A 26459-nucleotide genomic window follows, 5' to 3' on the forward strand; every position below is an offset into this window, starting at 1 on the left:
TGACTTTTCTTAGAGCTTCAAACTATAGCCTACGACTGGCTTCCAGCGTCCCATGTTCAGCGGTTGGAGCTTGATTGATCGCTGAAGTTTTCTCAGATAATGGTTGAAGTAAAAGTTTAGGCTTCTTCACATATGATTTTTGGAGCATAATAGCTCCAAGGTGTCCTCTGTCTGACTGCAGAGAGCATAGGGCTTGAGAAATCCCCCTTAGTACATCTACTGTAGTGGAAAGGATGTCTGGAAATAAACAGCCAGCACATTTAAAACTAGCCTCCACTATTAAGATGGTTTTCACTGGAATCTTTTACTGGCCAATTAATGAGAACCAGGCAACACATAATGCCCTCACAGACATAGAAATAACAAAAGGGAACAAACATATTCATTAAAGTGGATAAAGGTCTGACACGCTTGTTTTGTAAATTGTCAAAAATGGGATTTTTTTCTGTAGATATTTTCTGAAAAAAATGTTGGAACACTGACAGAAACCATGCTTCAACCAACCTTTCAAAGTTTCAAATTTGATTAAGCACAAATGCAGCAAACAGAAGGAAATGATTAGTGTTTTCTCATGTGCCATCTGTGCTGAGTTATTACTGTAAATGCATTTCTCAGCGTGACGTGAAGAGAGTATGGCGAGCGTGGCATGCAAGCAAAGAGACAGGGAGAAAATACAGTCTGGTCCCTGTTGTAAAGATGTACTGAGGCAAAACAGGCAAATATAGCGAGGCTGTCGGAGCGTTCAGCATAAAAAAGAAAGTGTTTATTCCTGCAGAAGTCGAACGTGATGCTTTCCTCAGCTGACCAATTAAGGAGGAATATGAATGTATTTGTGATTGTGGCTCTATATCTACTCAAAAATCACTTCTGTTAAGGCACCAAAGCATAGTTGAAACAAAACAGCAGGGGAAAATGCCTTAGTGTAAGTAGTAATGATTCTCACCAACTTTTAAAGACACATACAGTCATGAGAATTTAGATGAAAAAAGGCCTTTTCAGAATATCCTCATTGTCACAAAATTGTGTCTGATCACCAATATTACAAAACAAACATATTTCTATATCTTTAGAATGGTAAATGGACTTCAGTTTATATAGCACTTTTCTAGTCTTTAGACAAAGTGCTCTATCACCGCTTGTCACACCTACCCATTCACACACTAATGACACAGGTTGTTGTGAAGTGACCATTAGAATTTAAAAACCCATTCATACACATACATACACCACCGACGAAGCAGCAGGACCAACTTGGGGTAAAGTGTTTTGCCCAAGGTCACATTGGATACGTGGCTGCAGGAGCTGGGGAAACAACCCCCAAACTTCCGTTTGAAAGACGACCAACTCGACCCAAAGCTGGCCCAGAAAACATTGTCAACATGTTAAAATACCAACTAAAAGATCTGTCCCTTGCAGCTACAATGTACACGATCCCCACACAACGGACTACTCCCGGGTGAAACAAATGGCCACCTGTGACCACACCAGGCACTGCTCTTCAATTTCATTTGCCCTGTGGCTGTTTTGTGTTTTCTTTCATAAAAGAAAAATAGAGAAATCAAAAAGAAATGAGATAAGGTATTATGAAAATGTCAGGCTGTTTTCTCTACTTCTTTTTTTTGGTCAAAGCTAATGCCTCACAGGAAGGAAATGTAAGCCCTGGCCTTTTGACACCCACACTGATATTGTGTAATCAGTTTGCAACGTCCACTCCAGATTTAACAACTCCTCAAATGAGTGAGCAGAACATTGCACCCAACATTTTGATTACATCCCCTGCTGCTAACATTGATGTTGTAGTGCCACCCACCTCCCTGATACCAAGGTGTTTGTGCTGTGATCACGTAGTGTGAGCTGCAAACACGTACTCATCCAAACACAGTGTACACACGCACAAACACACACACACACACACACACACACACACACACACACACACACACACGTACACACGTACTTTCAACTCAAGCTGAGCCAGTGAGATAAAGCTATTTAATTATATTCCTCATTTGAAGCTCTGATCCAAATAATAGATCCTCCCCAGTAACTACCAACGGCCCTTTGCAGCCGGCAAGCCATTGATCTTGCTGTGTTTTGACAGTTGTAGCTCATATCAACCCAAATGTTTCATCTCCTAATCAGAATATAATACATGTACAACGCGTCCAGCACATACATGCCGTACAAACACTGTCATCTCAGGAACGTAAAACACTAACAGTGTTTCTTCCACTATCTGCAGCATTCATTTTGCAGCAGGAGAGCAGCCTTACAGCATCCTCCAGTAGTACACCAAGACACCATCTGGCAAAGTCTCATTAAAATGCTAATTCATTTTAATAAGAGACAGGTAATAAACTGCAATTATGTACCGTTGGAGAGAAGGCATAGAGTGGGAGTTTGAGGGAAGTTGGCGGAGAAACTGTGTTGTTTTACTAATCAAGAAGCTGCCTTACTTGCCACCCCCTTAAACCCACAACCCGAACTGAGACTACCACAAGGGATGTTTTAATGTTTTGTTGTAATGGCTTTATAAAGGGATTGTTTGCTTATTTTCAACCTTATCTGTGTTTTTTGTGCTTGTGTGTGTCCTTATGGCACACCTGCAAAATCTATTGCTTCCCCCACTAAGCCAATTATTTAATGTAGTTTCTGACCTGTAAGAATTACATGCAGCTTCAATTCATACCTCAGCCACTAATGCTGCTTTGAAACTGTGCTGCAAACAGCATTTTTGAAATATAAATGCAGAGGCTGTTACACTGTATGATGATACATTTAACAATCATATGTCTTTCTTAAATTAAGCTGTAGTTATTTGGCAGGAGAGGGCAGGTTCAAAGGTCATTATATAGCAAGCACTGAGGAATTTATACCACAATTGACATTATTTACCACAGATTAAATGTTCTCAACAACAATATTAAACTCCCATTCTGCTCTCAGTTTATCTGATAACCCCAATAAAAACTAGCGTAAAAGAAGAAACCAAAAACATTGTTATTATATTGTGTATTTCCATAGTAAAGAAAAGCATGCATGGGTAAAAACATGCCATGCCTCTGTAGGTGTATGCTGTTTTTGCAGTCTATTTAAATTTGAAACAAGTGTGTAGTAACTACAAGCAGTTGCCTCCGTGCTTTTAGAGATTTATACTTGTGCAGTGAGCTCTTCAGGTCCAAAAGGAAAATAGACTTGAAAGACAGAATTGGGTCATGTGTGACGTCTTGTCTTCATATTACTGCTGTCACCTGGTGTGAACAGCCTCCAGACCAGATGGCAAGCAAACCAGTCGTTTAGGCCGGGCTGCCCTTGTCAGGCGAGATCTTGTAGTCTTACGACGGTTTAATACATACGAGATTATATGTTCCATGCTTCCATAGCTGTTTTAATTCAGAGAAAGTAATACCATTAAATATGATTTAGCTTTGAAGTAACCTGGATTGTATGCATCGTTTAACTTTTGTGAAATAGTTCATGATTATGATAAAGAATAAGACATCAGTAATGTAGTAATAGAAGATGATAGACCTTAATTATCCTGTGAGGGGAAACTCAATTTCACACTCTGTAGTTGAACATGCTACACACACATCTGGGCTAAAATACACACACGCACAAACAGGTAGGGACAGTCCTGAGATGTTGGGGGAGGAGGGTGCAAGTGCCTTGCTCAATTGCACCTCAGCAGTGCTCAGGAAGTGAACAGACAACTCTTCAGCTTCCCGAAAAAAACTCTGCCCACACTCGAACTTGAACTGAAGACCCTCCAGTTACCAATTCAAGTCCCTACAGAATGAGCTACTGCCACCCCATACAGTAGTAGATACAGCAAAAGTTACTTTCCCCTACATTTTCTTGATACGCGTCTTATTTTATTCATCTAAGTCATTATCAGATTATATAGGTATATCTCTAGGTTTGCACAAACGTGTTTGTTCAGAGGGCTTAAAGACTGCAGGAAATTTGACCGAGCTGACACACAGCCGACATTGTGACATCATTTCATGATGCTATTTATTGTTCTTTCCATCTGTGTTTTTCTGCACATACTCCCAAAGAACTATAGCACTCTCCAGCTCCATGGCAGACATCAAGCCATACAATAAATCAGCAATTTCTTGATCTAAAATGAGGGTACCCACTTATGCCCTGCTTTGTGCAGTGCTGATGTCCTTGGGGTGACTGTACTATGGGATGATGCGTGTTCATATTGCACTGCAATATAATCTTCCCCAAGAGTCCTAAATTACAGAGCGTAGTTCAGGTGTTACTGCTCGGAACAGGAGAGCAATTATAATATAATGTACCCTGAAAACTAGATTGTGCTGAATTGTCATATGACCTGAAACTAAAAACGAGTTTAATTATTCATGTTTCAATTTCTGTGACTCATCGTCAAACTCTTTTTTTTTTTAATGATTGTTCTCTTTCAGGGCCGCCCACTATCTCCAGTACTCAGACTCAGCAAGCTCTACATGGAGAAAAAGGGCAAATCAAATGTTTCATCCGGAGTACACCTCCACCAGATCGCATTGTAAGTACTGGCTCCTCAGGACTATCTTCTCTTTTTTTCTCTAAACTCGTCTTTATTTGTTTGCCAGATTATTTAACATCTAAAAAATATTCATAACAAGGGTGTTTTATAGACATTGGCACCCATTTAATTTTCACTATATAGCACGCTGTTTTATGCGTTCTCATTTTTTACTTGAATGAAATGTAACCTCACATTTATAGCAAAAGGCAAATAAAGATAAGGTGGAGAATTGTAACATTATAGCTACAACATTTGTGTTCATATAAAACGCTGGACACGAAACTACAGTTTGAACCCTCAGTTCCTCATTTAATGCACACTTTGCTCTGTTAGCACTGATCCCATCAAGATTTATGAACCTTATATCAACAGCCTACTCTCTCGGCTCACTTTGTGCTGATTGTTAATTCAGGTGTGTGTGCGTGTGTGTTTGAATGCTGTTTGTCTCAGGATAATACTCCATCATCTAATGTGTATTTGTATTATATTAATGTCAAGCATTAACAAGCAATGTAATTAATAAACGGGGGGCTATATTATTCAGAGGGCTGTCTGTGGGGGGCATTCTGCTGGGTCTTTAAATGATTTTTAAACTACTGCTCTGATGATCTGTCCAGAAGTCCTTACTAGAACTTTGCATCTTCAGAAAAGACTGTTTTAACTTAAGTTCAATAACTAAAGTTCTGTCTATGTCCATTTAAAGTAAATCAGTTAAAATTACAGGATAACATTGTAATTTTGTCTCATAGATCTTTGCAGCCTATTTTTTCCCCGCAAACATCTTATTTTCAGTACCCCCAGACCCTATTTTAAGGCAAAAAAAATCCCAGAATAAAAGCATACTACTTGTCCCAGAAGTAAACTGAAGGCATTCTTTCACTCAAGAATGATCTGAAAATACTTGAGCAGTCAAACCGTGCCAAATTGTAACACCATATTTCACAACTCCAATTATCCACCTGTTCTTTGTTGCCAGCTTGAAGATGAATGTGTTGTTTATCCTCTAAGTAACAAATCATATCTCTCCCTTTTTATCCGGTATCATGAATCTCCTCATTTGTTAGTTAGAAACTTGTAAAAAATTAAAGCATGTATTGCTTACCACAGTCCCTCAAAACAAATGAATTCTGCAGTGGAAAACCTTGAACAAAAGTGGCTACTGAATGGCGTGTGTTAGATTTTTATTGCACTGCATAAATAAATCGAGAATATGCAAACATCTATTGTTTTCCTGCGTTTAACAAACCACATCACTGTAAGTGTCAACATAACTGAAAGCCACCTTAGATTTCAGACATTTCATGACTCTATCATTCAAAACAAATTTATTTGAGATACCCTGCTTTGAGCCAGTGACAAAGGACAACAATTGTCTAGTGATATTTATACCTGAATATGAATATGACCTTAAAGGATGAATTGTCACCCTTGAGCACCAGCTCTAGTTCTTGATGAAAACTGCTTTATACCCAAGACCGTTTCCTCCACTTCTCACTCATTGTGGACAGTCACGACTCAGAGAGACACCTACATAGAATATGTGATGTCTGCCGTATTTATGTTTGAAAAGTTGCACATTCTTCCTTTTAACTAAAGAATTATCTTTGGCCTACATCAGCGATCATCAGCTGGCGGTCCGCGGGCCGCATCCGGTCCCCCTAAAGCTTCCCATCTGGCCCCCCAGAATATAATAGAAATCAGAAAATAAGAGGAGGAAAAAAATGTGTACGCTATATGGAGTGTCTTTGAACAATCCATAACAACAATAACCCAAAACAATTTAGTTTGAAATCAGGGTTGTTTCACTAGCAGATATTTAACCAGGAGTATAAGTTACTGCTCTTCAAAAAAAACAAATACATTACTTTACATGAATAATCTTTCTAAGTAAAGGTTTTTTGACATTGAATTAAATGTGTTTGAAATATTACAAAAAAAGTCAAAAATACAAATATTCTCGTGTGTAGCAAAGTGCAAAAGTGTAGCAAATGTTATCACATTGCATAGACAGTGACAGAAGACAGAAACATGTTAAATAATGTTTGCCTCTTCAGAGCAATAAAAAGTGATTACATGTTTTAGCATTGTAAATGGGGTATTATCTAAACTGATGGCGAAACCAAAAACAAAAAAAACTTTAGTTCACAGAAAAGCACTACTCTTAAAATTTTTGCGTGGGGTTTCCCAGGGGCAAAATTCAGGGAAACACAGTAATTAAGACACTTTGCTGGGAAGAGATCCGCCTCCAACATCTTGCAATGTGATATTATCTCCCAGACATTTACTACTAGTCTAGAGATGCCAACTGACAGACGGCAGCTTGTCAGCTGTGAATGGCAAACAAAGATATATTTCCATCACAACATTGTGTTAACCATGCTTACCTCATGGGACCATGAATAGTTTTTTGTTGCTGATTTTTTTTTTTTTTTAAGTCTATCCAATATCATTATACATACAGCTACACTAATTGTAATGCTAAAATCTTTTAAAATGTTTGTCAATTACATCTGTGTCTTTGTGCACCCCTATTTATATCAGATGCAAAACTACACATCCAGCTTTATATTGATACTGTTGATTTTATATGCATGCCGTTTGTTATAATGTTCACATTTCTTTGCAAGATTTTCTTCCTCAATATGTTTGCATCAGTTTGCACACAGCACTTTGTACATCATAGACCTAAGCTTCACAACTGCCTTTACAGTCTTGTTTGTCTCATGTACGTTGTCTCTCTGTTCATTGGTTGCCTATTGTTTAATGTGCACTATCTGTCTCAGCGTCTTGTCAACAGTTACAATATGTCATTGCTGTACACCTTGTATGAGGATGAATGACAATATATTGTTACGTGACTTGAAAAATGTAAGGTATGCATGCAGCATATCATTTGTCTGCAACACATCTTGACAGAAAAAAAATATATTTCACCATTCGTCCTCTTATGTCGTTCTGCAGGCCTGGTCATGGAAGGAAACTGTGCTGGAGTCTGGAACATCTGGACGCTACACTGTGGAAACAGTCACCACGGAGGAAGGAGTCATATCTACTCTGACCATGAGCAACATAGTCCCAGCTGACTTTCAGACCATCTACAACTGCACTGCATGGAATAGCTTTGGCTCTGACACTGAGATCATACGCCTTAAGGAACAAGGTGGGAGCCAAGGTTCGACAGGTTCCACCTTCCTCTTCTTAAAAATCACGTCACTGTGGTTTTAGTAATAGATGGTAGATGGTAGATATATGGTAGTCCTAAAGCTGTGATTTTTTTCCATCAGTCTCTGTGCTTGTTCTCTCCCTGTGCTTTTGATATGTCTGTGTGTCCTCTGTGTATGCACAACGCATTCAAAGCACATGTGTGGTATATAAGTAATAAGGATACACATTTACAGGTTAAAACAACATTTTTAACAGGTTGAATTTGTTAGATTCATGAACAAAGTGTCATACATTAGCTGTTGCATTTTCAATTAGATTCAAAACGTAGTCAGACACTATTTGATTTTGTTTTTTTGTTTTTTTTACATTCGTCAGAGAAAAAAAGTTTTTTTTTTTAAATTTACCAAAAACCAGTTTGGGACTGCTAGAATGAAAATTCCTGCATGGCCTACATTCTGAAACGTTTGATGTACATTAAATGTGTCGATGACACAGATAAATTCCTGACAAATGAGTTTTCTGGTTTAACATAAAGAGCAAATCCCTGGTAATTTGAACTGGTGACCCTAAGCATGCACTGCACACTGAATTTCAAATACACTGTCTCCTGCTTTCCTTTTATGAAAGACAACTTTTTTTTTTTTTTTTCGAAATAGTCCCCTTTATCTGCTGACCTTTTCCCCTCTAGCGTAGGAGATGCTGTGTTTTGCCTCGACTTATCGCAAACGATAAATTATAAGCTGCTTATGTGAAAGTGACATTGATCAATGAAGACATTAAATAGGCTTTAATGGTGTACGGAGAGCACTTGGTTGTTTTGCATTTATTTAAAACGGGAGAAGGTCATAAATGTGGGCTGGTTGCTCGGATGATTAAAGTGTGTTTTAATGAGGACCTTTATTGTTGGAGAAGCATATAGACGCAGCTTTAAGTTCCTTTGAGTTGCAAATGCACTATAACGAAGCAGAAGAACATATGCTTTATATAATGTACACACTGCACTTAATACGTCTTTCATAGTATCAGACAGTAGGATGATGAGAAAACATGAGGAGGGGAAGTATCAACTTTTGCTGCTAGCTTTATATTTGCTGTGATTTAGTCTTAAGGTACATATAGTATGACTTTTTCTTTGCCATAAACCTGTGTTTTTTTTGTCATAACCTCATACCTAAGGCCTAATTTTAAAGTCAAATAGAAGGATAACGCATAACTTTCCATAGTTCCTGTTTGTGGCAGACAAGGAGACAGATGATAAGGGCTCCATGTGCCTGAAAGAGAAAGGTGGCCTCTACATTACGCCTGTCTACGTTTGTGTTCTCTCTGTCGTTTACCTATATTTCATTTAATAGGCACTTGAGATGTCCATTGTACGGAAATTGTCGAACAACATTTTCTCTGTTGCTCTCTGCAGAATCACTCCCCGTGGCAGTGATCATTGGCATCGCTGTGGGAGCTTTTGTAGCCCTCATTGTTCTCATGGGCACTATTGGAGCGTTCTGCTGCACCCGATCCCAAAGAAGTAAGTCTCCTCTTCTCTTTTTACATCAATTTAAGCATGCATGAAGTGTTCATGCAGTATTTTAGCCAAGCACACAAGAAAAATGTCCATCTATTCATGTAGATATTGTGTTTTAGGAAATCCACTTGCTGGTGGTGGTGGTGGTGGGGGGGGGTCGAGTACATTTTCTTGCCTGTGTATTTTGGCTTCAGGTGTCTTAAAAAGTCCTTTGTAGAAAAACACAACAGTTACGATTCTGAGCTGCTTCAACACATTTCTAAGTCATTTTAAGATTCTGTAACATATTAGGGTACCACACTTAATTTAAGATGCAACGACTTGCTAAGATGGACATCTTCTGTGGTGCAGATAGCCAGATTGTAGTAAGGGCTCATTTCATGCTATCTCAGTCTGGCTGCATTTGCTTTTGAGGTGATTTACATCCTGCGCTGTGTTCACTGCCATCCACCCATGTACCAAGTGACTCAGGTTAGAGACAGACCTTCACTGTCTCTACCCAAGAACCAATTTGTGATACTGGTTCCCTTCAGCATGTCTATTGTCTGTATACTACAGAGGAAGCGCACCTGGTTATGCCCTCACTGCCCGTCTCCATCTGTGCTCACCAGAGAGAACTTGCAAGCAAAATTAAGACAGAAAGTAAGACTTTGTTATATGACAGTATCATCAGCATTGTCGCAAACAGAATGAGCCACCGTGGAAGGCTGTATGAGATTGCATATGTATGCAGAAAAGGATAATCTGGTGTTGGCAGAAAACAAATGATTAATAATGCTTTGTATTGTTTTCGGGGAAACGGGGGAGCTCTCACAGACCAAACCAAGGGGATCTTTGCTAAATTCTGTAACCCTGCACACCGCACTGGGGGGGAGGAGTTAACATGTCAACAAATACAGAATGGTGTTTATCCAGCTTATTGAGATATATGTCTCATCTGTTTCTGTCAGATCTAAAAGGAGTCGTGTCGGCGAAAAATGACATTCGTGTGGAGATTGTGCACAAAGACCACAATGCGGCACGTGAAAATGAAGAACACCAGTCCATGAAACAGCTGATGGTGAGTGTGAGTGTCACATTGTACTACTTTTCACTTATTGTTTCTTGTTTTGAGGAATATTATATTAACCTTTTTATACTTGTGCATGCCCTTGCAAAACAGATGGTTACCTGATAACTGCATCATGTTATTATTATTGTTATGAATTGACGCTATACAAATAAAGATTGATTGACTGATTGATTGATTGATTGTTATTGTCATTGCTAGTGTGAAATGAGCAAAACAAAAAAGGCAGGTATTACTGTTGCACTGATCCATGACTGTGTATGTTCAGGTGTAGGGTCTATATTTATCTATACATGTATGATGCCACCAAATCCTTCATCAGAAGAGATCCCAATGCATTGTAACTATAGAGATGCTGATGCATACCAGTTAATCCTACAGTGGGTGTATTTCTCTGTATGCCTTCTAGACAAAGGCCTGTTTCCTCTTTGGAACAGTACCAGTGTTCATGGAGCTTGCTCAAGGGCTATAGGCTATTTGCAGTGTGAGGTTTTGGATTACAATTTCTTTGAAAAACACTTAATACAGTCGGTACTCGATGTTAGAGCAGGCAAATGAGCTTACCATACAAATCGGAATTTTGTCAAAAAAAAAAAAAAAACTATATTCACAAATTTATTATTAATGTTCCCCATCTGACTGATTGAAGTTGAAACATGTCTGACTATCAAAATAGTCTGAGCAAGGGATTAAAGTGAAATCCTTCAATCTCAAAATGTCTTTTTCCTTTGACACAGGCACTTAGTCTACTTTGCTTGGTTTCCACACAGGTTGAACGAGGAGAATTCCAGCAGGAATCTGTTCTAAAGCAGCTGGAGGTATTACAAGAGGAAGAGAAGGAGTATCAGCACATTAAGGTACGACTTGTGAGCAATGACGGCACGGAGCTGTTAACGTGGGAGTTGGGGAGTTAAAGGTGGTGAGATAGCTAAGAACGCCTGTGGAGGTGGAGGGTGGTCTTAAACTCTGGGACCAAAAATAGCTGAAAAGCATTAATCCTTCTCCTGCTACACATGATTTTCTGAGGATTAGTCCAGGGGCAAAATGACTCCTGTTAGAGGTCTGATTTTGTATTAATTAGTCTCTCATCAAAGGTAGTTAAGGAAATCAGAAGCTGGTTGGCCCAGAGCTGTTAATACAGTTACTTAAGGTGTAATGAATACCATATCGAAGGGATTAGAAAGAACATATTGTATTGGGAGAGATGCTGGGTACTTGTTTGGTACTGGCTGATCTCTCAGCATCTTATCATATAGATTTCAGTGACATAGTGAACCTCCATTCAGCACTTAATTTGCAGTATAGCTATCTTTGAAAAAAAAGATCTTCACACTGGTCATTAGGGAGACATTGTCACCCATTACTGTGTTATTTGTCACATCAGAACCACTGGGAGGAAAGAAAAAAACAGATAAACCTCAAAACAGTACATCTTTGCAGACACAAATTGTCACTGTGCAATTTGTCAAACCAGTGTTGCCATTTTCTCCCTGGAGTGTGCAACTGTTGTATCTGCCCGCTTACCTGGCTCCTGAGGGGCCCCAATTTCCTGATCCTACTTAATGACAGTGTGCATGAAGTGGGAGCAGAACAGGGTGTACTGAACAAGAGAGAAAGGCCAAACATGAACAATCTCCATGTCTACTGTCTGATAATGACAAGCATAACGAGGATCCTCTCAGGTGGTCTTCTTCTCATTTTACCCATTATGAGCATTCTTCTTCTGGGATTTGCCGCCACGCTCACTGTGCTTGATATTCACATCCATTCACTGGAAGATGTGAGGACAAGAAAAAAAAAGACCCTTACAGATACACACTCAAGCACCAACTAGACCCTTAGAAACAGCCCCATGTATGCAGCCGACCAGACAAACAAGTGTTGCATCTTTAGCTTCAGATGCTATTTCAGTGCATACATGAAATGCCAGACACAATAATCTGTTTAGGTCCAATTAAAGATGGTGTGTGAGTGAACTTTCTGGTGACACATTGAATGACTAACTATGACTCATCTAGGCCTGTTTAATTAGCATGAACATGGATTTAAGGTTAGCATTGGGGCTATCTAACGTACAGTCTGTTGCTTTAATTATTCAGAAGTATGAAAGTTAATTACATCAAAAAAATGACCTTGATGTATTCTGTATTCTATTGAGGAAAAAGCAGCTAAATTAATAAACTGCGGGTTGGCTTATGTATTGCCTCTGTTGCTCTTTTAATGAACTATTTATATGGCCTTATAGAAAAACAAAACAGATTAAAGGGGAGATATTACAAAACGTAGATTTTTGCAGTGTATGTTTTGAATATTCATTTGAGTAACTCAAGTGTCTATCGACCCACAAATTTTGAAATAAATCCTTCCAGTCCTTTGTCTGTGGTGAGCATAAGTCTTACCACACAGAGAAAAATGCTCAGTTTTAAATTTTCTCAACTTGTAATCCCAAGTTGAATTGTGGTGAAAAAAACAAAAAAATCTCTCCCCTTGCCACCCATTGACTCCATCCCCGGCCTAAAAGAAATTGGCAGGTCTGCCATTTTTATTCTCGAGACAGAGGAGCTGATGTCTACTGGGGAAACTCAGGGGGCTCATTGCATTTAAAGAGACACACACATCAAAACGGAGCGTTCTGAGAGATTTGGTTTATACAGGGTCACAAAACTCCTCTGGTGCTTGATTCATGTTCTGTTTTGACCAAATCACAGCACAGATGTTTAATTTAGACCAAACGGGGACTGTTTTAAAAGGGATATATTATGTCCTCTTTAAAGCTGACTACATTTGAAGTAAAAACATGTTTTTTTTCTCCATTTTCTCAATAGGACCCTACAAATGGCTACTATAGTGTCAATACCTTTAAGGAGCACCACACACCCACCATGGCTGTGACTCAGTCTGCTGAGGTGAGGAACCCCACAAACACAGCAACCCTGGGCAAGCAGCGGGTGCCTACAGGCATGTCCTTCACCAACATCTACTCAACACTGGGAGCAGGTCCCAACCGCCTGTATGACTACAGCCAGCGCTTCGTGCTGGGCATGGGCAGCAGTTCCATCGAGTTGTGTGAGCGGGAATTCCAGCGTGGCTCGCTTAGCGACTCCAGCTCTTTTATTGACACACAGTGTGACAGCAGCGTCAGCAGCTACAGTAAGCCAGACGGCTACGTGCAGTTCGACAAAGACAGCAAAGCATCAGCCTCCTCCTCGTCCCACTACTCCCAGTCCTCCTCGCAGAACTCAGACCTCACCCGGCCGCTCCAGAAGCGCATGCAGACCCATGTCTGACCACCAGGGAGGAAGGGAGAGTGAACCGGTGTTACAAACAGCCAGGATTGTAAAACTGTGTTTGAATCAGCCCCTTAAGTAACAATGCGACTGGACACCTGGAGAGACATATGGGCTGGATGGCTTTAAGACATTCTCTGACTTGTTTAAATCCTCAAAAAGTGGATGAAGAAGCCTTATATTTCCCCTCATGCTTAACCCATAGCCCACTTCCTTTTTTGACCCATAAGCGGAGTTGTGCCATGGAGAGGCTACTTGCCAACACAGAAACACCACGAGTTTGGAATTCAAGCATTCAGTACTTTGTTTCTGCAGTATTGTCCGCAGAGAGCAGGCCATTAAAAGGCTTTGTGTGACAATCAGTTCTCCTGGCAAAGACCATTTTTGCCTTTTGAAGATTGTCATTCATAAGAACTCCGCACGATGGGTACTATAATGAGTGAAAGCCAATGTCCCGCTGCTCTCTTGTAGTTTGAAGCACAAAAATGAATGTGCACGTTTTTTTTTTTTTTTAGTTGTTAAGGGATTAACCTCCTCTCTCCCACAACCTTCCCCTCAAACACTTCATGTTAAGCTTTCTTGTAGAAACTGGTCTCCCATGTAGGTGGAATAAACTTTTTCCATGTGCTCGCAGACGCCTCGAACATTTAAGAGAGTGGCTGTTTTTTTCGCCAGTCATATCTGGGCCACAGAGCCGGGCAGATAAAGATGGGCTGAGATCTCATTTTAAATCCCTGAGTCATTATTTTACTGTGACACTCTGTGATAAGGAACATCAGTGTACATATGTGACTGTAATTTCTTTTTCTAGCATCTAATTTCTGACCCTGTTTTCCCTCACGGAGGACTCTAAATGAGACATTTGTGTCCTTATCGACTTTGCCTTGAAGGTATGTGTGAACTGTGTCAATACAAACTTTGACTAAGCAAGATAGACACTATCAGCTCTTTGGTTGATGGGGAGCTGGATCCTCCATAGTGTTCCCGCACCAATTCCAGCTCGGAGTTATGCAGCAGAAAGCCCACAACCTGCAACACGTTGTTGTACTTGTGAGTTTCTCCTGCTAATGCTGCAGATCTTCAGCCATATACTTGAGGGTCCCCATTCAAGGAAATGTAAACATTATATTTTAGCTGAACTTCCTATTATGTAGTTTTTCCCATTGCTAACATCAATATCATTGTTGACACAGGAGCTCAGAGCAACCTGACTGCTGGTCATCAAGAGAAATAAAAAGCAAATATTGATACGTTTTTTTTGTTTGTTTTTTTATCATTATTATTAATTTTGGCTACTGTGGAGCTAATGTTGACATACTGACTCTTTCAAGTGCATTTTTTTGGTACTTTTTTTATTTGCCTGTACTATATGTGACATGAATTTGGATTTGTGTTTTATCACTGACAGTGTATTTGTTTTAATTGAGAATAGAGACAGAGAGTAGTGATTTAACATGCAGCCACAACACTTAATACCAAACGTCAAATTTCAAAGTAATTAGGGTTCTGCTCGGGATCCCAATGCAGATCGATGTATAACGCAGGTAATGTGACATACCTGTTGACTCCGACACCCAACAAGATGTCAAGTTTGATCATGATCTTTAAGTATGATTTTAACACAACAGAGTTTGTTTTGTACGAACAGCCTTTAAGTGACTCGACGGCAGCCTTTACAGTAAACAAGGATTATTTCTATAACAGCAACGGTTACACATTAGGCCACATTATGTGATATTCGATTTAAGCTATCAACAGCCTCAAATGTCTGCTCTCAAGGTCTGCTCCAGCCATGCTTTGTCAGATCAATTTTGTTCAAAATCATTTCATTTTTGAAACATTTTTGATGGACAAAGAAAAATTCATGGAAAACAAAAGCTTAGTTTATTGTAGTACCACACTGGAAGCACTTGCTCACAATGTCATTTTTTTTTCTTCTTTGTCGAATGAAACAAAAACACGAGTTAAAGGTTTACTGGGTTTCAACATGTCTTACTGAACTTGACATTTTGTCAGTATCTTCCATTGCAGAGTAGTCAAGTGAACTTGAAACTATGAAATCTGCCTCTCAACCCGTGAAAAACCAAGCACGGCATTTTCCAACAAAGGCAAGTTGTTGTTGTAAGCACTTTACATATGATTATATTCAAAAGCATTTGAATGGGGTTTTCCACTTGAGTGGCAGTGGTTTGGACTGTAATTTTACAAATGGATTGGCGCCCATTGTACAGCTTAAGACAAAAGCTCTGTTTCAACGCTGATAATCCAGCTTGGCACTTAGTAGACTGTATATAAATCTCTAATGCTGTCTTTCTCTGTATATAATTTGTCCTGGCTTTTCTTTCTTCTTCTCAGTCACATTTTACTATATTAGAGCTCAACAAATCCATGTGGCATCAAAACTGCAAGACAGACAATCATTTTCTCTTTGTTTCCCATCCAAAAAAATTTCATCAACCTCACTTGTTTCTCACAAATTACATGAAAGGCTTGTGTGAGCAGTTTCTCCTTGCACAGATCTCACAGGGAAAAATTCAGGCTCTGTACAGCGAGCACACAGGGGGCTATAGGATGAGAACATAGCTTAGCTGAACAGCTTTGAAGTAAGATTCAGTAAGAGGTTATTATACCTTCAGCCCCTCTGACAGATGCCCAGCAATATATATTGCATTTGGCACCAGGAAGACAAGTTCAAGTATGCCCTTTTAAATGTATTTTCCCTAGTATGTTTGAGTGCAGGATATTTTTCCCGTAATATCAGCAGCAGCCAATTACAGTGAGCTCGTTAGCATGGGTCAAATAACAGTCTTCAATTTGATTATTTCTCTTATATTTTTATTTGCATATATTATGCATCATTTTACATGCAAAGCCTCAGAAGTCAAACAACTCTCCTTTTAAGATTCATAGCAACGCCTACATTTAGCATGCCTCTACAAAAAAAAAAAATTGCTTCCTTTTCCAAAGGGTCCACTTTTACTTTTTCTGATGAAGCTCCTGCACTGATCCAAGCAAAATGCATTTTCCCTGTCCAGAGAATCTGCACAGTGCACAGCAAACAATAAATATTTGATAGGCCAGCCTTCTGTCCCATCCCCCCCATGGCAGTAGCCACAGTGGGCATGAGAATACCACAGGAAGGGAGAGCCATGTCAGTCTTTGGGAATCAAAGCCCAAGAGAGGGCAAAGTCTGCCCTGCGCACCTGCGCACACCTCCCCGGCTGGTGCTGGCGGGTTCTGTTTGCCTGCACAGCACAGATGCCAGGGCATAACAGATGAATAAACACAGAGACCCAGAACAATTACAAGAGGTTGCTGCCCTTTCCCTAATAGAACAAAGAAACCTCTTTGAGTGGATGATGCCGGGTAGTTTATTATTCAGAGATGCTAAAGACTAGCCTGTAGAACAGTGGGCAGTTCTGAAGTGAGAGGCAGAGGTTATGAGCAGGGTGAAATGAAGACTGGCTGGAAAGCGTCTGTTATGACTTCTCTGCCCACTGGCCATATCATATTTGTTTCTGCGAAAAATGAATATTTTCTTGGTCCAAATAAACTGGGAAAACGTTGATGAATAATGGCTGAGCAATAGTATTGCAAATATCCTGCCTTTGCCTGCAAAAGGGTGGTTTACATGAAGCTATTCAAAGTCTATCTCTTTGTATGATAGTTGTTTAGGTCAGCGATGGGATGCATTGGAGATGGTGCCATATGAAAATCCAATTGATCATAATCAAAATAACCCTTTCTTTACTGTGTAAATGCTTTCCGTCACACTGTTTCTCTCTCTTTCTCTCTCCTTTTCTTTTTTACCAATCAATACCTTGTTAGTACTTTAATAAAAAACAACTGAAAGGAAAGAGGCCTGGAATAAATTGTGTTTGCAAATAAACCTCAGAGTTTGCTTTAGCCTGCAGGGCTCTCCGAGAACTCATGTGGTTTAATTTGCAGCATATAGTGTACGATAAGTCACAGAAAATTGAAAGAATTACAGAAAGGCATTTGAAAGTCAAATGAGTACGCTTCTCTGTGATTGGTTGAATTGTTTTGTAATCCAAATAATGCAAACTAGTTTGCAAATACTACACAAGTCAGGTCTGAAAAGTACTTCAATAAGATGGTCATTACAAGAGTCTGTATTAATAGTAAACCATACTGTAAGCATAATTGTAATAAAAAGACGACATGTAAATTCTGCTGGGTGAACCGTTATTTTCAGGCAGTGGCCCTCCTGTATCTAAAAAAAAAAAAGAGAAATGGTTGTATTTTAACTGTACTGGTCTGTGAATCTATGATGCTTTTGCTCTGTATATTTGGAGAATAAAAATGATGTTTGAGTTCGTGTTTAAGCTGCTGTTTCTGTCAGGGAGAATGAAAGAGATTCAAGTCAAGGGTTCACATGGGATGCATGCTTTCACCGCAACACGAGCGAACATGTTGTATTTGCTCAGATCTTCAGAAAGATATTTTTACACATTCATTGCAGCGGTCTCACTGAGAGGGAGATACTGCTTTAGTAGAAAGCCCATCTTCAAAAGTAAAGCAAATAGGTTTGTTAAGAGACATAGTTTTACTTGTGTATGTGTACTGTATGCTCTCTGCTATGGCCACCCTTATAGAAAACCCTAAGCAACGCTACAAACGTACTACTAAATTCTCATGAATATTACACCAGAACATACATAGTTCATGAGAGAGAAAAAATAAATAAATCATTAATAACCAAGGTGAGACATTTTTTTAGCATCCCCACAGTGCTTCACATATGTTACACGATTATTATTTTTTTGCTTCTACATAATAGGAAAGAAGTTTATGAAATAAAATTTAAAAAATTAAAATATAATATTGCTGTAGATGGGTCCATTTTCCCTCCAAAGCCTGCATAAAATGTTGCATTGGGAATGGACTGTGTTGTTATAGTTAAGAAAAGCAGTCAGATGGTTATTGAGCCACAAAAGTCGTCATACAAAAACACCTTTCATCTGGGAAACTGAACAGTTATTTTCACTGACAAAAATTGTCCACTACCTACTGAGGGAAATGTGACAAGAGGAGTGATACATGTTATGCAAGACTATGCATCATTCAGTCACTGGTGGTCTCGTGATCAGTTTGCCCACCCCTTGTGCAGGGTCTGCGTTCCTCAAGGCGGCCTGGGTTCAAGTCAATTCAGTGGCTTATTTTGTACATCATTTTCCACTCTTTCGCCCTAATTTTCGGCTCTATCCACTGTTCTGTCTTTCTAATAAAGGCATGAAAATAAACCAATATAAGTGTAATACAAGACAAAGACTAGATCATTGTTGATTTCTGGTACAATCAGCAATTGTCCTAAGGGACATATTATACTGTATGTGTTGCCACTGTGTTGTGCCTTCATGCTACACTGCTGACAAACACAAATGGGCTATTTCAATTGCAGTCACTATAAATTTGGAAATTGGATATTTGTGTCAATGAACAATAATATCTGCAATTCTGCCATGAGACTGAGATGCATGCCTGTGATAATGGTGGTTAGACCGCTACTTATTCACCCCCCTGAAATTTTCTGAAGAAGTCAGCAGATTCACATCATTACATTTACAAGGAGCCCTTTAATCCATTAATCGGACCGTTGCAGTCTTACTCCAAATGAAATGCACGCGCATAAACACCTTAGTTTGTCTCAAGCACTGGCTTCATTCCTACAGTATACTGAGAGTGATTTGAATCCCTCCATGCATACAGTCAATACTGTACAATGCAAGGGCAATTACTCTTTGGCTGGATTAATCCACTTGCAGGCTGCCTGGAAATGTAGCTTTTCTGAAGTCCCACATCAGAAACAATGCTCTGATTTGTGAACACTGTGCAGCTTGAAAGAAAAAAAAAGTAAGCATTTCACTGCGACACATTAAACCAGAACCCAGACACACAAAAGGACTAAGCCTACAAAAAGGTTACCTCAAAGCAAGTGCTGTAACACAGTCTGGTCTTGATATTGAGAATCCATCTGCCACCGACATGATTTCCCTGGAAATGCTTTGCATGCTGAATTAAAAAATGCTTGTGTTTTGCAAACATTATACAAATAGCACCATTTGTGATGGATTTGACTAATCATGGAGATCCAACTCATTACTAAACAGATCTAGGCCAGACATTTGCTTACAGTATCGCTTTAAACACTCTCCTTGGAACTAGTTATTGGAAGGCACTAATCATTCATCGCTGCCTTGCCTGACAGAGTAAAAAGCCTGCTGCTCCCTCTGGGCCTCACCTCCTCCAAGAGATAAAGTATTACTCCAGAATGACACCTAAATGACTGCATCCGTTTCAAATGAGCAGCTACAGCAGGCTTCCCTGTCATGAATTACCTTTGCAGATAATTGCATTCGGAATCCAATTTAGCAAAAGCCAAAATTTTAGAGGGAATAGCAGACTAAGCTTTTAGTGTGCCGACACACTTCATTACCAAATTGTCCAGCTGCAGGTATTTACTTGGCGTGAGAAAACAAAAGTGAAGGCATGCACGGTACTGTACAAACTGTCTTCGCAACAGATGTGATAAAAATCCATCTGACAAAACAATCATCTTTTCTCGAGGTCATCGAGCTGTTGTATTGTGTATTTAGGAACACATCTAAAGCTTTTAACATTCAGACTAAATGTATCTTGTTCTCGCTCTGCCTTGGCAGTCTGATTGGAATGTCAGTCAAACTTGTTTATAGTCTCTCCAAACTGTAAACCATATGGTCTCATTGCTCGCTGAAAAGTGAGTTGAGTGACATGCTGAAGCAAAAACTCCCCACTGCTGCTTCCTTGATGCAATTGCCTATGAAATGCCTCCTTTATAGTTGTTTGTTTATTAGAGACAGCTGTTTCAGCAGGAAACTCATTCAACCAACATCTGTCTTTCAGAGACACATATGCAATCATGAAAGGATCTGCAACGCAGGAATAAAACATTCCATCTAGTAGCTGAACATCAGGTTAAATAGACCAAATTACTTTAGTTTTACAAGGTGTTGCATTTAAATCATAAGTCTTCCTTCCACCTGTTCATGGCTTTTGATGGGCAACTTGGTACATATTCCAGTCTGGGCAGGTTTGTAGCATTTGGTCTAACATAGCCTCTAGAAGCTGCCACTCATGAGAGCTGCATTATTTATAAAAGAGGACATGTTTCTGTCAGTGCATCAGCCATCAAGGTTGTGAGCACTGCAGGAATGAAATGACCTGTAAACAGCGATTGGCAAGTTACAGTTATTAGTTACTACTACTTAACTTTAGCAGTCCTTTTTTTCCTCATATAAATGTTCCCATTATATAGCACCGCTGTGACAGTGTGAGAGGAAACAACTCTCCCATTCATATGACATTGTAGGCTACAGAAAGGTTAATATGAAAGCACGTCATGAACACCATACCTGTTTTCAGTGTGTTTACTCCTGGCTTACACATCGTGGAGCTGGCAGTGATTTCAAATCAAGCCTTGTCTGTTAGGATGTTATGGATCATTCTTGTTATGTCGAACTAACATGAGCTGGCCTGGGCCTCCAGTTGATGTCAGTAAATCTTAATCTTAATTCATTTTAGGGCTTTTTGGGCATTTATTGGAGAGATAGGATAGTGAATAAAGTCGGACATCAGAGAGAGATAGAGGAGGGGCCGACAGGCGGGAAAGGAGCGGGGAAAAGGGTGGGACTTAAACCTGCATCACTACCTGGAGGACTACAGTCTCTATACATGTGGCTCGTACACTATACCCCCTGCGCCACTTGAGTGCTATTAAATGTTAAAACAAATTTTACCGTATTCTTGCATTTTAAATGTCACCAGATATATTGCGAACAACTGGAAGCAGCAGTGGAGTTACTAAGTAATTAAGTTAGTAATGCATTACAGTCTACACTGCCTGTATCTGATAGAGTTTTTAAAAATATATTTGACAGATGTTCCCTACCTGAGACACGTTATTTTAATGTATATCTAATATATCAATTCAAAGCTCCTTCTTGTGTCTCAGAAGCACCTCACCATAGCTCAAAAAGATTACATCTTATAATGAAATAACTTGCGGGTATAATAATAAACTGCAAAATTCCTTCCCCACAGCATGCATTCCACCATTTTTTCCAGCATAGCTTTCTTAATGGATGCTAAGTCCATTGTTGTAGTGGTTTCAAAGAGCTGCTCCTGGCTTGCTCCTGGGGGGTAAATAAAATTGAAAATCTCATAGCCTTGAGAGGGCACTAAAAAAAAATCGACCGATGTGGCACAATGTTTTTTCCTCGCGAAGGAAGGTGGATTTAAAGTTGGTTAAGATAAATAAATCTCTCCTCCTGATTACAAAGCGACTGCAGAGCCAATCCCAGGGAGCATCTTAAATGAATTATTGATCCTATGACCTTTCCCTGTGTTAAGGTTTTCTCTTGTTTGTTCCAGCGCTGTTGACTGGACTCACACGACGGGCAATTCTAATTGATCAAATGTTTGCTCTCCATATTAGGCTGCTAATTATTCTGGGTGTATACGCACTTACGCATTATTGTAACAGGTGAAGCATGGGAAGCTTTAGGCATGTATCATTAAAATGCTTCACGACACACAGGAAAGAAAAAATATGTAAGAGACCGAACACTTATTCAGTCTTAATTATTTGATTTATTGTCAAATTGATTGAAGGGATGTTTTTCCAGTAACATAATTGTATACTGTCCTTGACACGTAAACACAAAGAAAGGCAAACAAAGTAAGAACACAATCTTTCAGCGTTCTTTGGTATAAAGAAATATGTTACAGATTTTTCACTTAATTATATTCTCCATCATGCGCTTGTGTTTGGCTCGGCTTGTTGACAGAGAATCGTCTAGATCAGGTCCTATTGTGCCGATCTCCCGGAGGGAAATGTCATCCAGTTAATCTTCTGCCAGTAATGATGTGATAGATGTGTCTTCTTTACAGAGACCTGCTTTAATTTAATCTCTGGCACGTTGACATTTTGCAAATGTAGACAGGCTGAAGTATATGAATTGTCAGAGGGTGGCATAAAAAAAAACAAAAAAGAAAAAAAAAGAAAGCGGCCCGGCCAATTGTAAAGCAAATTGTGTGCGTGCACAAAACAATCATCATTTTCCTAATTAAGGTTTGGTTTGCACTTCAGTGGTGAGGGCTCTGTCTAATGGTTGGAGCTCTTAAATTGCTTTTCATTTGGAGTGCATTCAAAACAAATGGAACAGCCTGCAGCAGACGTGACATTTGGAGAGCAAGCCTCTACTGCAAGTCCATTTGTCAGACTCGTCTCTTTGAGTTGGAAGCATTCAAGGAAATGTTAGCGTGTATGAATATTAATAGCACATGGACACTGGACACAGGGAGAGCTTCTGAGAGAATAACATGAGCAGTTGTTTGGGCAGCTTGAGACTTGGCTGCCAAACGAAAGCTTATCTATAAATTCCGGTGTAATAATGGAACATTGTTTATTGCTGTTTGATATGACCTTTATTTTAGTTAATCTGGTAAATAAAAGAATTCTTCTCCAAAGCTAGAATACAGAAAAACAAGACCTTGGTCTGTGATGTTATCAAGAGGGGGGGGGGAGTTGCTTCAACGTTGAAGAATAAAGGGATGAGCTTTTCATTCTCTGTTGATCAGCTTGGGAGAGAACTGTTTGCACAAATATTGACTCGACTCAGAGGATTTATTCCATAGATAAACTATTTTCGAGTAGGTTACTTCTCCTGAGCTACCAATTTCTCTGGCACCCACACGCTTCAGAGTTGATACATTCTTTGTAACAAAGGAACCTATCTGAATTGTATTCAAAGTCTCCTTATCTTAAGAGGCTTTCAAGGATGCAGAACAAATATCTGTCTAGAAAGTAAAAAAAAAAAAAAAACCTTTGTGATAACAATGACACAAAGTCAAACAACAACTTGCATTTGTAAAAGATGACTAGATAATAGGTGTCCACGGTTATATGAAGTAAAAAGTAACTTAAAGGAGGCAGGCTGCAGATCTCTGCATCGTTTCATTCTGTGTGTATGTAAAGAGGTGGGTGGGTGATGGACAGGCTCAAAGTGCAAAGTGTCACAGATGCTCTTGCAGCCTGAGATGACTGGCAGTAGGCAGATGGTCTCCTTCATGCAGAGCCACAGGAGAAGGGTTAAGGAAGGAGACAGTGGAGAGGCCCTCACACGGCACACTTCAACCCCTAACGAGCCCCCCCCCCCCCACAACGAGCTGAACGAGCACCCCACATGGTGCCCGTTGCACAGCTGCTGGCACTGACGTGACTCACGATGCCATGTTTCAGCATGCTGTATGGAGATGGGGGGGGGGGGGGGGGGTTGTGTGTGTGTGTGCATCCGTGCAGTGAGCGTGTCAGACAGGCCATTTGTGTGTCAATGCAGAATGGGGGCACATGCAGAGTGTAAAATGGGTCAGGAATAAGAGTAGCCAAGGCTTCGCAGTGGGCCGGGGTAGACATGGGGGACTGGCCAAGAACCCTCTGCCCCCACAATTCACCCTGGAGCGAGAGGTCCAGCGGAGGGTGTAATAATGCTTTAATTGTGCCACGGATGGGAGTTATTGAGTTATTCACACAAGCGAGGAAGAAGGGGGGGTTAGGCCAAGGGGTTGAGACTGAGCCTGTAGTCAAAAAAGGAACAGAGAAGGGACGGGAAACAATGACTCATTTCTTTAATGAGATCAACGTTCCCTTTAAGTGTTTCTTGGTCAGTCAGATGTAAACCATTCACATTACAAAACTTTGCCTTTGATGAAGTTGTGCGAGCTGAAAGTTAGAGAACTACTGACACGAAGAAAAAACAAAACTTTAAATGTCTTATGCAAGATGCTAACTAGTGTTAATTCTGTCCCCCCCCCCCCCCCCCCCCCCCCCCCTGTATTATAATTATCTCTTTTTTTAAGCTGACATTTGCATTTGTAGCAAATGCAGAGAGTCTAAACAGCTCAAAAACACATCGGGGACAGAATGAAAATGGCAGATTGGAAGCGATGGCAGAGATCAAACATTTAGGATCAGATATCAAAGACTTGCAGATATTCTGTTTAGAAAGCTTAAACTCTGCTCATTTCTTTGAGGACATCGCTCAGGGATTGTGGTTCCATACTGCCCCCCTGTGGTCACAACCTACAACAACATTTTCTGTTAATATTGATTCTGTGGTTAATTTTCTGGAAATTGATTTGAGTGCTCTTTAAAAAACTTAAATTATTGATTTGTAACTTCAATGTGACTTATTCTACACACAACTGTATCCTATAATCCTGTTTCAAATCAGACCTCCATTATTATTCTTGTGCTATTCCATAGAATGAGTCATGTGTTGTGACTGTTTGTCCTAGAGACATGTGAGCAACCACATTTGCATAATGAAGAAATGTTGAACTCATTTGAATATTTGTGGATTTTTTTTAAACTCAGGAGTTAAATGTCAAGCGTAATCAGGGTGCAGAATTAGGTGATTGAAGAACACCTCCGTCTGTGATAATAATTAGAAGTCTATGGATGGGAGACAGCTCACATGGGAGTCATCCAAATAGGATTCAGGTGCCTTAAACTACTTCATCCACAAGGAGCAATTTTCACCCAAGAAGCCTCTTAATTAATAATCTCTTGTATAATCAGACTAAGTGTATCATTCATGCCCCCCCATCAACCTTACTCACCAAGTCAAAGAAATGTCTAGTTCAGGCTGGTGTTTCACTGTGTGCCAAAAGTTATTTGTTTGATCGTGTTTCATGGAAAGCTTTTTTTTAAAAATAACATTAATGTGCCCTAAATGTTAAAACATTCTAATTATCCAGAATCCCGTGTGGAGAACAGTCGGGGTGAGATAAATTGATGAGTCCTTTTGATCGTTGAGTGGAAAAGAGAGGCAGAATAGACTCAGTTAACTGAAAAGAGATGGGAGATGATGGATGGTGTTGACTCATATTCAAATGAGAAATCCTTTAAATGTCATCGATGGGTGATCAGGAGACCTGGGGTAAACTGCGCATAAACAAAACCCTTTAGTTATTGAAATTTAGTTTGAAGCGTTCTGAAGTCAGAGCCAATGGCAAAAACTGAAGGGTTCAGCTACGTCCTCCTGAATAAGGTTTGATACTTCATTATCACGAAGGTAAAATGTGTCTTGTTCAGTATAGGGCTAGAGAAACATACAGCCCAATTCTAAGTAATGTAACACAAAAAACCCCCAAAGAAACAGAAAAACTGGCCACTATACAAACCGTACTGTATAAAAACATTAAGGGTCTGCAGTGTCTCAACATGCCTGATCCTAACAACACTGCTGCATGATATATATATATATATATATATTTTTTTTTTTTTTTCTTCCTGTAACAAGTTCCTTTTTTCATATTTAAGGTAATGCTGTAACCTTGAATCTACCAAGGTCTTTACTTTATTTCAAAATAATACCAGGGTAGATTGAAACAGAAAGTCATTTTTACGGTCTTTAGCCATCAGCTAAAGACCGTAAAAATATTCAAAATTCAAATCCAAATCAATATTTTCAGATGAGAAACTATGGAATTTCAAACATGTGAGTCAAAATGTAATTTTACACCATTAACTATTGAAATTACGCGATAAATCCTGATTGAAAAATGTCATAATTTGAGAACCATATGAAAACAAAATATTCATATTTATTCTTGGTGATACAGTTTGATTAAATTACCCTCAATTTCCATTTAATTCCTATAATTTCCATAAATTCCACAACTCCCATGGAAAGTTTTTGATTTGGAAGATTTCCAAAATTTTCAAACTTAACTTCCAACGGAAATTCACCAGAAACTTTCCACCCCATTGCAACCCTTCGTGTACATTCGCCTCATCACAGGCAGTATGTTTACAAG

The 26459-nt window shown here is 39.5% G+C and overlaps 1 protein-coding gene across 10 annotated transcripts in view; it reads left to right on the plus strand.

Annotated features, from left to right (window-relative positions):
* kirrel3b (kirre like nephrin family adhesion molecule 3b) overlaps window positions 1–18151 on the plus strand; it is a 153173-nt gene extending 135022 nt beyond the window's left edge. For 2 of the 10 annotated variants that reach the window (XM_079354880.1, XM_079354882.1), the window contains exons 10-16: window positions 4437–4537; window positions 7502–7712; window positions 9120–9227; window positions 9783–9866; window positions 10175–10284; window positions 11064–11150; window positions 13119–18150. In XM_079354880.1, coding sequence (XP_079211006.1) covers window positions 4437–4537; window positions 7502–7712; window positions 9120–9227; window positions 9783–9866; window positions 10175–10284; window positions 11064–11150; window positions 13119–13580 — 1163 coding nt within the window. In that variant the 3' untranslated portion in view covers window positions 13581–18150. Of the gene's footprint in view, window positions 1–4436; window positions 4538–7501; window positions 7713–9119; window positions 9228–9782; window positions 9867–10174; window positions 10291–11063; window positions 11151–13118 lie in introns of all 10 variants that reach the window. The other 8 variants (XM_079354886.1, XM_079354887.1, XM_079354878.1 and 5 more) reach the window with 7 other exon arrangements.
* The last annotated feature ends 8308 nt before the right edge of the window (window positions 18152–26459 follow it).

Source organism: Symphodus melops (genome assembly GCF_947650265.1).
Source record: "Symphodus melops genome assembly, chromosome: 10".
In the NCBI taxonomy this organism is placed as follows: domain Eukaryota; kingdom Metazoa; phylum Chordata; class Actinopteri; order Labriformes; family Labridae; genus Symphodus; species Symphodus melops.